The 13,988-nt window shown below is 40.4% G+C and overlaps 1 protein-coding gene across 1 annotated transcript; it reads right to left on the reverse strand.

The window, feature by feature from the left end:
• Positions 1-7,567: 7,567 nt before the first annotated feature.
• On the reverse strand, positions 7,568-12,885 carry LOC110331863 (keratin-associated protein 5-4-like). The gene is made up of 2 exons (XM_021212729.1): positions 12,744-12,885; positions 7,568-7,719 (listed from the first exon to the last, which is right to left on the reverse strand). The coding sequence occupies exons 1-2, from the start codon at positions 12,883-12,885 to the stop codon at positions 7,568-7,570; spliced, it is 294 nt and encodes a 97-aa protein (XP_021068388.1).
• Positions 12,886-13,988: the final 1,103 nt, after the last annotated feature.

Genomic DNA, 13,988 nt, shown 5'->3' on the forward strand with positions numbered 1-13,988 from the left:
TTTTTTTTTTTTTTTTTTTTTTTTTTTTTTTTAAATTTCTTCCAAGAGCCCTGTCACCTGACATTCTGTGTCTTAGTGTCATTTTCGTGGCACTTCTTCCCTTCCTGTAAGTAGTCACATTTTTGTTTACTTATTATATAAGTTCTTTTGGTGACCCCAGAAGATAAAGATGCTTTAGGCTGATGGCTCATGCTTAACGGGTCAGGTGAACATGGAAAGTCTAATTGTGAAAGACCACTGGCTCAGGAACAGGAGTGCATTCGGATGAGTCTCTGTCCTTATGGGCTTCTGCTGGTGTGGATGTTGTTACAGCCCTTAGCTTTCTAGGGATGACGGCAGGGATAAGATGGTAGAGAATCACAGTTCAGATGACATCATCTAACTGGAAGAATGGATGCGGGCATAATGACTTATGAAGAACAAGTTAGGAATGGCAACTGAGACGGAGTGGTATGTAATTCAGAGGCCCCCATGGATGTCATTAGAAACATTAGGTAACTATGTTGACCTGAAAGTATATACAAATAGCATTATACAGACTGAGAAGATCGGAGCTATGTATATATGTATGTATATGTACACTCATACACACATACAACATACATGTAACAACAAAAATGGAAAAAAAGAGGCTATTAATTTGAAAAGGAGAAGGGGTTGCTATAGGAGAGGGTTGGAGGGACGAAAGAGAATGGAGGATTCTGTACTAATACTATAATCTCAAAAAAGTGAAGGAAATAATTTAAAAACAGAAAACAGGATCTTAATAGTAAATAGGCAAGGGAAGAAATGAGTTCTTGCACTAGAAAGTGCTTCTTTTCTTCCTTGAGAATCCAGGCCTGGCGTAATACCAATATCTGCATCACACCAACCATAAAATGGACCAGTTCTCCAAGTTAAAAGACCTCGGCTGGTATATGCAACAATAACTTCTTCACTTCTTTATTATACACACATTCAGGGAAAGAACACATGTGTGTTTGGATGCTGTTAGATAGTAGATCGGAGCTGACCCAGACAACTTGGTATGAGTATGTCAACAAGGTCCCCATTAGAATCTGTCAGTGACAGTCAGAAAACTAGTGTGTCTTCTCCATGTTTCACTCATGGTCTGTCCACTGTGTCAATAGGTATTCCTGAAGGTCATACATGTGAAACATTCAGTTCATACATGTAAAGTCCAGCAACTTCTTTCCTTGAGCCATGAAGCAAAAACTATACAATATAAAAGTCACATAAAACCATTGCAACCACCTAACCCTCATCATGATACTATAAGCAAGGTAGAAAGTAAATAATCAGACACTAAAGCTACTTATAAAGCTATGGAAATATAGGGACTGTTAATCTGTCCTATGTCTCTGTATGTTAAGACCCATGTAAAATGGCTGAAGATTGACAACAGTGGGTGACCACGTGGCCTAGCAAGAGAAGTTGGTGGGATGTGGCTTAGAACAAATTCTTGGTGTTTAGACTAAGAACTAGAAAGTGGACTCGCAATTCAACTTCTTAAAATACCCAAGCAAGGAAAGGGAGTATATCCACTGCAGACGTATACATTTACTGACTCACCTCAGTGTTGTTAAATCTCCTCTCCATCACAACACATTTCAGTGATATATGAACCTCTGAACACATACACTCAACACTGTCTCATGATATTAATGTCATCATTTTAGTCAGGTCCAACGAACAAGAAGCTGGATATTCAAGACATCGCCATAAGACATATGTGCTTCATGAGATGTAGGAAAATCAGACAAAGATTTTGGAGCATTCTCTATTAAATATACTCCATACAAGTGAGAGAATAATGTGGAACCTCTAGGCAAGTACAACCTCTTGAAAACTTTAACAGACTGTTTGTTTCTCAATGAGTTCACGTTCTGCCTGTGAAAGCGCCTGCCCCTCAAACTTGCAGTGTCTTAGTGTACTTCAACCAAAACCTTGGAACTGGCACACAGAATACTGAATAACCACTCCTAAGAGAGCAATGGCAGTGGAGCACTGAAAACATGGATGCAGACATGGGATCCACTGTTCTATTGTATTCCACACTGTATCATCCAGAAACAAATGAAAAATTAGCATGATGCCACCACCACAGAATCTGAATACAGGAAGTGAATGCATCAAAGGATGAGCTAAATTACCCAGACACACTCTCAGTGATCATTTGGGAAGATGTGTTTTTCTTGATGTAAATTCAGGCTCTGTGTATATCGAAGTTGTTTTTCCATAGGTGAGGGGACTCTAAGAGAGAGAGAGAGAGAGAGATCCACGCTCCCTTGGGTCGAAAGCTACCATCGCTACCATCCTTCTAGACTTCAAATGTCAGTGGACAATCCTGGAAGTTGAGAGTTGGAAAAGCACTGTGCAGTAGAAGTGAGAGGGACACATTAAGCATTAAATGACACACTGTGGCACTCTTGAAGTTCTTAGGCATAGATATGCTGACTGTATATACACAATCCAGTAAGAACAGAGAAAGCAAGACTTTGGAAGTTTTTAGATTTGAGCTTCCCTTCCTGTAATAAAATAACGAGAAAAAAAAAAACTCCCTGACAGAAGAGAACATTTATTCTGAGACATTCAATCATAGTGAAGCAGTCAAGACAGGAGGAGATTGAAGAAGCTGGTCGAGTCTATAGTGTGCAAGCAGAGAGCAATGAATGCTAATTTCCAGCTTGCCTTCTAGCATCCAGGATCCCATACAATCAATGGTTCTGGCCAGAGGAAACAGAATTTGCTCAAAACTAAAATAAAACTATCAGATCTAGCTACACTACTTCAGATATTACGTCCAAAAGAATAAAAAAAAATAGAATATAAGAAGGACTTCTATACATCCACATACTTTGTAGGACTACTCACTAGATAATAATAGAGACAGACTAAATGGATCCCATATATGCATGGATATACATGTTGAAACCTTTATACAGTGGAGACTTATTTACATATTAAGAAAACAGCAGTACTATTTACCATACTAGTTGTAAGAAAGTGGATCAAGGAGGAAAATTGTCACATAAAGCAAAATCAGCCAAAGTCAGAAATACACATATCAAAGTTTTGTCGGTGTCAGATATGTGTCACATACACACGTTGTCACATATTTGCACATGTGTGTGCATGCGCCCATGCACACACACACACACACACACACACACACACACACACACACACCATACACAGAAAAAGAAAGAGTTGAGAAATGAGAACAAAAATATATGAGAGAATAAACAGTCAGAAGGGAGACAGTTTTAGGTAATACATGGGATAAATGCAAAATGCCATCTACACATGTATGACTGTGTTATCGATCACACATGGATCACATATGTGATGCTAATTTCTACTGTTCATAATATGAACAGACAGTACCAACATTATTGAAAGTTACATCATTAAGGTATTGATGACACCAAAAATAACCAAAAGTTTGCAGAAAGTGGAACAAAAACACAAGAGCATGTGCTACAAACTTACCATTCAGGGGACAGCAAATGCAAGATGAATAGCTATCACATGGCAATCACCTTATAGTCTGGAAGATATGGTCAATGGCAGCAATATTAAAATTAAGGTCGTGAGTGTCTGGGAAATGTATGGCCACAGGAGTAGGCATGATATTGACGGTTGCAGTAAATATGTCCATGCAGGAATAGTTGGAGAACATGTTGTGAGGACTAGAGAGTTATTAAGGTCAGGGAGGGAAGCCAGCAGAAAGTGCTATAATGATGTGAACTGCTTTGGAGGCATCAGGATTACAAGCTACTCATGTCCTCTGGGACATTGGGTGGATACTTTTGCATTCAAGGGCAAAGAAACAAGAACAGGCATGCGCTGACCCTCTCACTGTGTGGGAACCACGCCCTGGAGACCTCATCTCTTCTAGTTAAGCTTCACCCTCAGTCAAAGAGAATCCTCAGGGAGTGAGTTTCATACCTGCAGACCATGAAATCACCTTTCTGTATTAGGAGAAAGATGTAGAAGCTACAAAGCTGGTGTTTCAGAAGTCAACTGCTAGAGTCTGCTCACTGTGTAAAGAGGAAATAAAAACATCAAACAACAATTTGAGCAGATGACACGATGGCTCATACACTTGAGAATTCAGATTTACTTGTGAATGGCAAATATTTTAGTACTGAAAACATGGCAAGGAGCAAATTGTTCCATGATCATGCAGGGATGTTGCAAAAGTTCCAGAGGAGATTGACACCCATACACACTTTAGAGACAGTAAGCAGGAGGAGAGGGGACAGCACAATTGATGTCCCAATTAATGTCAATCATCTCAGACGCTTTAGAGCAGGCCTTGAAGTATTCCTCTCACGGGCGCTCTATGTCAGGAATGTTGGTTGATGAAGAGCAGAAGCCTTTAGGTGAGATACCCAGCAGCAGGAACCACTAGAACGAGAGCTTTCTGTGGGCAGCACGTGCTCTGACAGTAGTCGTGGTCAAAGCATGAGTCGCTGCAGGAATTGACCTTGGTTTTACAGGTTGGAGGTTCTAGATTGGCTTTGAAGAAGATGGCTTGGAATGTTTGGGAATCTCCCTGACCACATCTCGTTTATACTCTGCTGAGGGGCTGCTGTCCTCCCATACAGCATTCTTCCCTTGTTATTGTTTGTGTTGACAAGTTATAAAATTAGGCAATTTTCTTTTCCAGTTTAAATATTCTAGATAGGTAGGTAAAATGAATATCCTTTTAAGATTTATGGTGAATGAACAATGTCCCAAGTACCTATCCTGTGTAAATTTCCTCTAAGAATGCTCAACTGGCATGTTGTATTATGTTACCAAAAATTCTCAGTATTTTTTTTTCTGCTCTAGCATTCTTTCAGGTAATCACCAACTTAACTTACAGACCACCCAATTCATGTGTGATTGCTCCTATTCCCTGGAACTCTAGATCCATTAGATAGGGCATTCTGATATGACCTCACAAGGGACTTGTACTCATATGTGCATATACCTTAACACTGACATATACATGAATGAAAATTCCATGGGATACTGAAACATCAAAACCTACCTCAAGTGACAAAACTCCATGAACAAGGACAAACATCAAAGTCATTTCAAACATTCAAATTTATTTAAAGAACCATAATATGTGATGGTAGTCTTCCTATGTATCCTGAGTAGACATTTTTCTTAGTACACTCACACTAGGCATTGGATGGCCAGAGGGACAGTGTTTAAAATATGTGAAAAAATGACAAAAACCCTTTCATTGGTGGCTAATATATGTTGTTGAAAGGGTTTTATTTTCATTATGATGAATATTTCTGGCACCGGGATTTCTAATTGAACATGCAATGTAGTGTAAGGAAGTAGTGGAAACACTGTTGTGCATACATTTCAAGATAGAAATATTGTGCCGGGCAGTGGTGGCACACGCCTTTAATCCCAGCACTCAGGAGAAGATGAAATTTCTGAGTTCGAGGCCAACCTGGTCTACAGAGTTAGCTCCAGGACAGCCAGGGCTACACAGAAAAACCCTGTCTCAAAAAACAAAATACAAACAAACAAACAAACAATCAAGATAGAAAAATTGCCAGTGATCTTTCACCACATGGGTTGGCAGAAAATTTAGAGGTGCCAATTAAATGTGGGGCCCTCTAAACAATAAAAACAATGATTTGAATGACCATAAAATGAAATGAAGATCATTGCATCATGGATTTTGCATTCTTGGGAGTATATACAGGATTGAGGTATACCAGCACCAACACCGCAGCGTAAACTGAGGAGGGCCAGGGGTAGAGTTCTATTTGGGTCAGTGCTCATAGAAACCCATGGAGGCTCCTTTGATAGTGGCAGATGATTTACCAGGACAGCACTGGTACTGCTGATGGGAGCAAACTTAATTATCTGGGGTCTGTATTCTCTGTGACTGGCAATAAATCTGAACTCTTCAACCTCTTCGGAGGATGGAGAGAAAGAAAAGAGAGAAAAAAATCCATACACCCACTCATTCACTTAGTGGATAAAGCAAGGCAGGCTCAGACAAGCTAGTTCCCACAAGCAAGATCTAACAAATATACATGTAGGCATATGTACATACAAACCTACACAATACCCAGGAATCAGTTATGACAGACTAAAAGCAGAAAGGTTATTTCCTTGTCCAATCACACTATGTCAGAACAATGAGAAATACAGGAATGACAAACATGAGAAGGCATATAAGTCACAAGAAGCAATCCTGGGATGAAACCCCCGGGGCTGGGCCTCTCCATGATGTGCCCAGAACTGCCATGCAAAACAGAGGGCAGACTTAAAGAAGCTCACTTGCCCACAGCAGTTCCCCCTGTATGAAGCCTGCCAAAGAGAGTTGATATTAAAATCAAAGGGAAAAGACCTTAGAAAGGGTTGTAGAGAGATAAATAAGGGCTTGAGAGCAAGAAGGTTCTACACAGGAGAGAGAAATGACAAACAGGACATCTTGAGTTCATCAGTGCTCCAAGCTACTCACAAGCTTGAGGAAAGTTCATGGGGATACGATTGGATTCAAGTAGAGGGAAGAAGAATGGGTGATCCTTCACCTCCTCTCTCAGCTTTAGTGTCAATTCCTAGTAGTTGCAACTCACCTCCTCAAGTTTTCCTCTTTGATGCAGGAATGGCATTGAGGATTCATTGTGAGCTTGGTCCTCATGTCACCCAGTCTAACAAGGAGAATACAGAGTAATATCTAGAGACTTAAGTATGATTCTAGTCCTGAGATGAGGCCTCATTACAAAGCATTTAAGAGAAGATTGTGACTTACACTTCTGGGGGTTAGATGCCTTGTACCTCATAGCAATGGTGACAGATCAAGGCAGCTGAGCACAACTCTAGTGCCAGAGCTAAGGCGTTAAATTTAGAGACTACACAAAGAGTCAGAGAGCCAACTGAGAAACTTCTGGGACTTTCAAATCCTAAAGCCTGCCTGACTTGTACACCTCTACAAAACATGTTCTAGCTAGTAATCTTTCCCAGATGGTTTCACCACTGGAGATCAAGTTACTCATATCTAGCTATCTGTTTATACAAATGTGTTTGTACTCTCAAACAAACAGAAGTGACATTGTAAAAAACCATGCTGCAGTTCTTTTCCTAGTGCAGAAATGATGAACCCATTTATCAAATTTAGTACCAAGTATTGACATAAAGGAGAAATGAAGATTCATGACACATGTATTTGAGTGTTGGGATCAAGGTCACATTTATTTATATAGTGCGAAGTCCCCAGTTTTCAAACCCATGGCACAAGTTCCAAAATATTATTATTAATAGATGAAAGTTTCCCAAGTGCAGAGAAAGGTTGGGGAATGTGTAGGTTTCAGAGAAGGGAAGCAAGGTGTGAGAAGCATATGTTTTTTTGGACCAAAACATTATCAGTTGGAGCAGATCATATGGAATGGCCTTTCTGGGTCAAGATCATAAGTGACCTAAATGAGGTCAATTTCATGTTGTAGGGGACAAGATTGGGTGAGCATTCTCCAGAGCAAGACTTAAGAGAAGAGGTTGGGCAGGACCAGGTGTGTGAATGGCAGTTATTGCTGCAGCAGGTGGTCTAGCAGCAGCCAGACTGGCAGCAGTTGGACCCACAGCAGCAGGGCTGGCAGCAGCAGGGGCAGCAGCAGGTGGTCCTGCAGCAGGTGGTCTGGCAGCAGCGTGGGCCACAACAGCACTGCATGGTGTCAGAGGCTGGAGGGTGGGTCTGGTCTGTAAGAAGGTGGCTTGGATGCTTTGGGAGCCTCTCTGCCCAGGTGTGCTTTTATACCCTGCTGAGGGTCCACTGTCCTCATGTGCTGCATTCCTTCCTCCTGATGGATTGTAAGTAAATAAATTACCAAAAGAGGCAGATTCTCCTCCCGAGTCAGTATTCAAGGTGAATGCAAATCATAGGTTGCTACTGATGATGGGTGGGGAGTCAACTTCAATAGCAGCTGAAGCCTATGGGAGTTACTTTGGCCTGTCCTTGCTTCCAAGCCAAGTGACACCTGATGGTCTCGGTATTCACACTTTGTGTTTCCATTTTGGTTTGTAGCATAACTTGACTCTCTTCAGGACTATGGGGCCTGATTATTTTGATGGCTCACACTTAATGTGTCATGTTACTACAGAGAGTATATAGTATGAAAGTCCATTGGCATGAGGACACAGAGGCATCTAGGAACTTGCCCTGACTTGGATGGATATGGGTAATGCCAGTGCGTTGCTATGTGGTTTTCCTGGGATTTGGTTATCAGAAGAGCATATTGAAACAATCTAAATGTCAGACCTGTAAATAACTGGAATACAAGCCAACCAAAGTCCAAGAAACTTAACGAGCTGGGCTCGTAGACTACCATAGTTAATCTCCTTTCCGATGTGAATGAAAAAAAAAATCTATTCTTAGACACATTTATCAGTTAGTTGACTGAAGAGTGGTAAATGAAATTGCAAATAAATTCCTTTTATCCATGGTCAATTATTGGAGGAAATGCATCTAGAGTGTTTCCTTCTTGAAGAAATATAAACTGGACATTTTCTCTTGGAAATATGCGAGCTATCTTCTATTTCCTCTATGTGACCTGCACTTCACTGGGACTTTAATTTCACATGACTAAGGCACATTGTCCACATTTGTCAAATGACCTAAACACATAATTTATTTAAGTTCCCTGAAACAAGATTTTGTAGTATTGTCTCAAAAGTGCTGTTATTTAAAGAGAGCAGAAAAATCCATTAAAGGATCTCAGGATTGCTCTAAAAGTGTTTTGTCAAAGATTCCAGCTTTGGGAAACGAGGACATTCACTGTATACTTCTGTCCCTGCCATCAGTGAACCAACACTGGATCTCCAAAGACTTCTTTTTACCAAGACATTGGCGTTTCCATTATATAACATAATGTCTTTGGAATCATCTATATGCTTTGCTCTGAAGTTTTCTAGTCAGCCTAAGTTTACAGACTCTCTACAGTATTACATCTCAATTTTGGAATGAACTCAGTACAGGCAAGATGCAAACATACAAAGTTTGGCCCCATGCTATGTGATGGACAATGTCAAATCTTGCATTCCAATCCATGGTGATTCACCAGTGTGTTGTCATGTAGTCTTAAGCCTTTGGGAAAGGAGGAATAAGAAGGGTTATGTTTTGGTGATGGAGGATTGTCTGAGCCCATTCAAGATGCTGCTGCTCTCCCTGATGACCCAAAGTCTACTCACAGAATCAAAGTCTGGTTCTTAAAAGTGCCTTAAGTCTCACTTAATCTCTTTAAAGCATTCCATTAGAAATCTCTGGACATCTATATCAGGGTGGGTACCTAAGGTTTTCAGAGTGAGGGAAAATTCTGAGCTACTGCTCAATTATTCCAGAATCTGAATAAATTTGTGAGTTCATGATTGCCCTGTATTGCACCTCGGGAATCTCTTCTGGTATTTCCCATATGAACACTGAATAGATAATTTCCTTGTTATCCTCATACCAGGCATTAGATGATCATAGAGACAATCTTTAAAATATGAGGATAAATTTTTTCCATTGGTCTCTGATATATAACGTTGAATTGACTTATATTTTCATTCAATTAATGCATCTGACACTAATACTTATATCAAAATGTATAAGGAAAGAAAACAATTTTCTGGAACACCTTTGTGCATACAATTGAAGACAAAGCCAGCCAGTGATCTTTCTCCATATGGGTTAGCAGAAAATTCAAAGTTGTCAGCAAAACATGGAGCAGTCTGAACCTTACCAAGTATGTTTGAATGGCCATGATAATGAAATGAGGATCATGACAACATGGACTTTGGTATCTGTGGGAGTACAGGAAGGACCGAGGTCAGAATGGTCTGCTCAAACAGCACAGGATAAACTGAGAAGAAACCAGTTAGGACTAAGAGATTTGGGCCACTGCAGAGAGCAACCTATGTGTTCCCCTCTGACAGTGGCAGGTGATTTACAGGCATAGCACTGGTAATGTTGACATGAACAACAACCTTAGTATCTGGGCTTGGTGCTCTCTGTGACTGTCAATAAGCTCTGAACTCCTTAAAGTCTTTCTTAAATACTAAGAAGAAAATAAGGAGAGAAAATTCATACACTCCCAAACACTTACTGGGTGAAGCAATGCACTCTCATAGAAGCTCCTATGAACAAGCTCCAAGAACTTTACTTACAGTCATACATACAAACATACATACATACATACATACATACATACATACATACATACATGCATGCATACCTTTATGTAGGTACATAAATACATTCATATATAGAAATATAGAAACAGGTAAATAAGCAGACAGAGCAATAGACTTATAGACATTCATACAGTGGGTGGCTAGACCAATGTTTTATTGACCAAGCTCTTATCATTTTATATACATACAAATGCATGCATATGGTGGATAAAGCTAAGTTATAGTGAGAATACCTACCAACTTTATTTTTCTCTTATAGCCTATTTATACCTCCTAAGACAAAATTCTCTACATACTAAGAAGTGTGACCTCCTTCAAAAGGATGTAAAATTGTTACAGCATAAGTTTTAATTATATGTTTTTCAATTAAATTCCTACCTAAATAAATAGTTTTTAGATATCTTTCATTTTACAAGTTCAGTATGAGTTCAAAGCAGTAGTTTTATCTATCTTTTATTCTATATGCTCATCATTATGAGTCCAAAGTATTAGATAAATCTATGTTTTGGTCCTTATACTAATTATAAATTGAAAACAATAATTTTTATATTGTAGGTTAACAAAATTCTTACTAAGAAACAGATTGTCTATCATATATCTCATTTTGAAGTCTAGAAATCATCCATTTTTCTTCTATACTCATGACAGAATCACCCACTCCTTCTTGACCCTTATTATCATGGTGCACATGGAAATCTGCGGCCTCATTCGTGGACCTAACCTTGAAAGAGTGTTTTTCTTGATCATTCATTTTCCCAAGGCTATTTCACTTTTTAATGCAATTCATGTATTAGAAAGCATGAAAGTTCAGTGAACCTTAGTTAAAAAACTATGCAATCATCACTATATTGCAGGAGGAGGCACATTTTATTTTAGATTTTAACCTAAAAAGTTCTCTCAACTATCTGAAATCATAAAATTATTTGAATCAAATCAGGAATTATGTAATATCATGATGAGGGACTACAAAATCAGCATGTCTTGAAACCAGCATTATTTCACAAAATATAAACTTACTGTTGATCTGTAGGAAGACTGTCCATTAAGGCAGACCAATACCCAGGAATCAACCATAAAAGAGTAATGCCAGAAAGTATCTTTCATTCCCCAATTACACCATGTCAGAAAATTGAGGGATACAGCAATAAGAAACATAAGAACACAGGTCAGCAGCAAGAAGCAGTCCCAGAACAAGAGTCCTAGGGCTGTGCCTATCTAAGAGATGCCCATCACAGGCTCAAAAAAAATGGTGGGTAGTATTTAAGAAGGTCACTTCCCCACTGCTGTTCCTCCTGCATGGAATCTGCCACTTAGGGTTGATATCAAATCTGCTATGGAGGTAAAAGATCTTGGAAAGTGTTGTAGAAAGATAAATCAGGGATTGAGAGTGAGAAGGTTCACCACAGGAGAGGGAAATATTACAAACAGGACATTCCAGTCCTGGGTTCAGCAGTGCTCTAAGGAACTTGAAAATTTGAGGAAAGCGCATGGGGACATGATTGCATTCAAGGAGAGAGAAGAAGAGTAGGTGCTCCCTCGTGCCATCTCACAGCTTGAATTTCACTTCCTAATAGTTGCATCTCTATCATGAAGTGTTCCTCTACTATCCAGGAATGTCATCTAGGAGTTATTGTGTACCTGGTCCTTATGTCACCCATGGCTTCAAGAGAACACAGGAGCAATATCTGGGGACTCAAGCCCTGTACTCTTACTGAGTTGAGGTCTTATAACCAAAGCCCCTAAGATTTCACTTTGGAGGGATTGGATTCTACCTCAAGGGAGGGGCAATGGATGCAAGCAGCTGAGCATAGATGGGCTGCAAGCATTGAGGTCAAACATGTGGAACTAACACAATGAGACAAGTAAGTCACCTGAGAAGTCCTGGGCCTCTGAAACATCACTAAAGCCTGCCCTATTTTTACATCTCTCCAAAAATGTTCTGATTCTAAATGCTTCCCAGATGTTTCCACAAGTGGCGATCAAGTTGCTCATCTATATCTATCTGTTTACTGAAATATGTTTGTACTCTGAAACAAACAGAAGTGGCCTTGTCACAAAGGCTTTTGCAGTATTTTTATAGTAGAGAGATCATACAACTATTTCCAAAATTTGGAACAAGTCTGGACATAAAGAAGAAATGAAGATTCATGACACATGGAGTTGGATGTAGGTGCCAAGGTGTCACATTTATTTATAGAGGGGGAAATCCCCAGTTTTCAAAGCCATGCCAAAAGTCCCAAAGTTTTACAGGTTCCAGATGAGAGTTTCCCAAGTACAGAGAAAGGTTGCAGAATGTGTATGTTTTAGAGGAGGGAAGCAAGGTGTGGTGCAGCATATTTTCTTTTCGACCAAGGCATTATCTGTTGGAGCAGACTTTATGGAATGGCCTTTCTGGGTTTGGGTAGAAGTGGTATTCATGAGGTCTATTTGGTCAGTACTGTAGAGGACAAGATTGAGTGAGCATGCTCCAGAGCAAACACTATGAGAATACGTTTGGTAGGAACAGGTGTGTCAATGGCAGCTGTTGTTGAGGCAGGTGGTCTAGCAGCAACCAGACTGGCAGCAGTTGGACCCACAGCAGCAGGGCTGGCAGCAGCAGGGACGGCAGCAGGTGGTCCTGCAGCAGGTGGTCTGGCAGCAGCAGGGCTGGCAGCAGCATGGCTGGCAGCAGCGTGGGGCACAACAACACTGCATGGTGTCAGAGGCTGGAGGGTGGGTGGACGTTGTACATCGTGGTGCGCACTAGGCTCCGCACCACGATGTACAACGTCCACAAGCAGCTGCTTGTGGACGTTGTACATCGTGGTGCGCACTAGGCTCCGCACCACGATGTACAACGTCCACAAGCAGTGNAGCATTCCTTCCTTCTGATGGATTGTGAGTAAATAAATTATCAAAAGAGGCCAGACTCTCCTCCTGTGCCAGTAGTCAAGGTGAACACAAATCATGGGTTACTACTCGTGATGGGTGAGGAATCAATGTCAATTGTGGCTGAAGCACATGGCAAGTGATTTGGCCTGGATTTGCTTACATGGGAAGTGACACCCGATGTTCTCAGTATTCACATCCCATGTTTGCACTTTGGTTTGTGGCATAACTTACCTCCCTTTAGGAGTGTCAGACCATATTATTCTGATGGCTCACGCATAATGGGTCATGTAGATACAGAGAGTATGAAAGTCCATTGGCATGAGAACACAGAGTCCTTTAGGAACTTGCCCTGTCCTAGATGGCTGTGGGTAGCGCCAAAGCTTTTCTGTTTAGCTTTCCTTGGATTATGGCTATGAGAAGAGTATATTGAAACAGAATTTGTATGTCAGAACTGTTTATTACTGTAACTCGTCCCAACCAAAGTCCAAGGAATATGATCAGCTACAGTGGACAACTACTTTCTTTCATCGCCTCACCTATATGATTGACACACAATCCGGTCTTAGACCCAGTTATCAGTCGGTTGAATGAAGGGTCATGAATGAAATTGCAAACTAACTCCTTACTCCTGGTCAGTCTTTGGAGGAAGTGTATCGACAGTGTTTCCTTATTGCAGAGTTAGAGACTGGATGCTTCCTCCTGGAGATGTGCCACATACATTCTATTTCCTATGGCTAAGCTGCATTTGTTGGGATGCTAACTTTAGGTAACTAAGGAACATTGTCTTTGTTTGACTAATGACGTGAAGCACATGATTTATTTCAATTTTCTTATACAAGAAGCTTGAGTGTTATACACACACACACACACACACACACACACACACACACACAAATATACAAATAGACAGAGCAGCAGACTTACAG

This window comes from Mus pahari, chromosome 14 (assembly GCF_900095145.1).
Source record: "Mus pahari chromosome 14, PAHARI_EIJ_v1.1, whole genome shotgun sequence".
Lineage (NCBI taxonomy): Eukaryota > Metazoa > Chordata > Mammalia > Rodentia > Muridae > Mus > Mus pahari.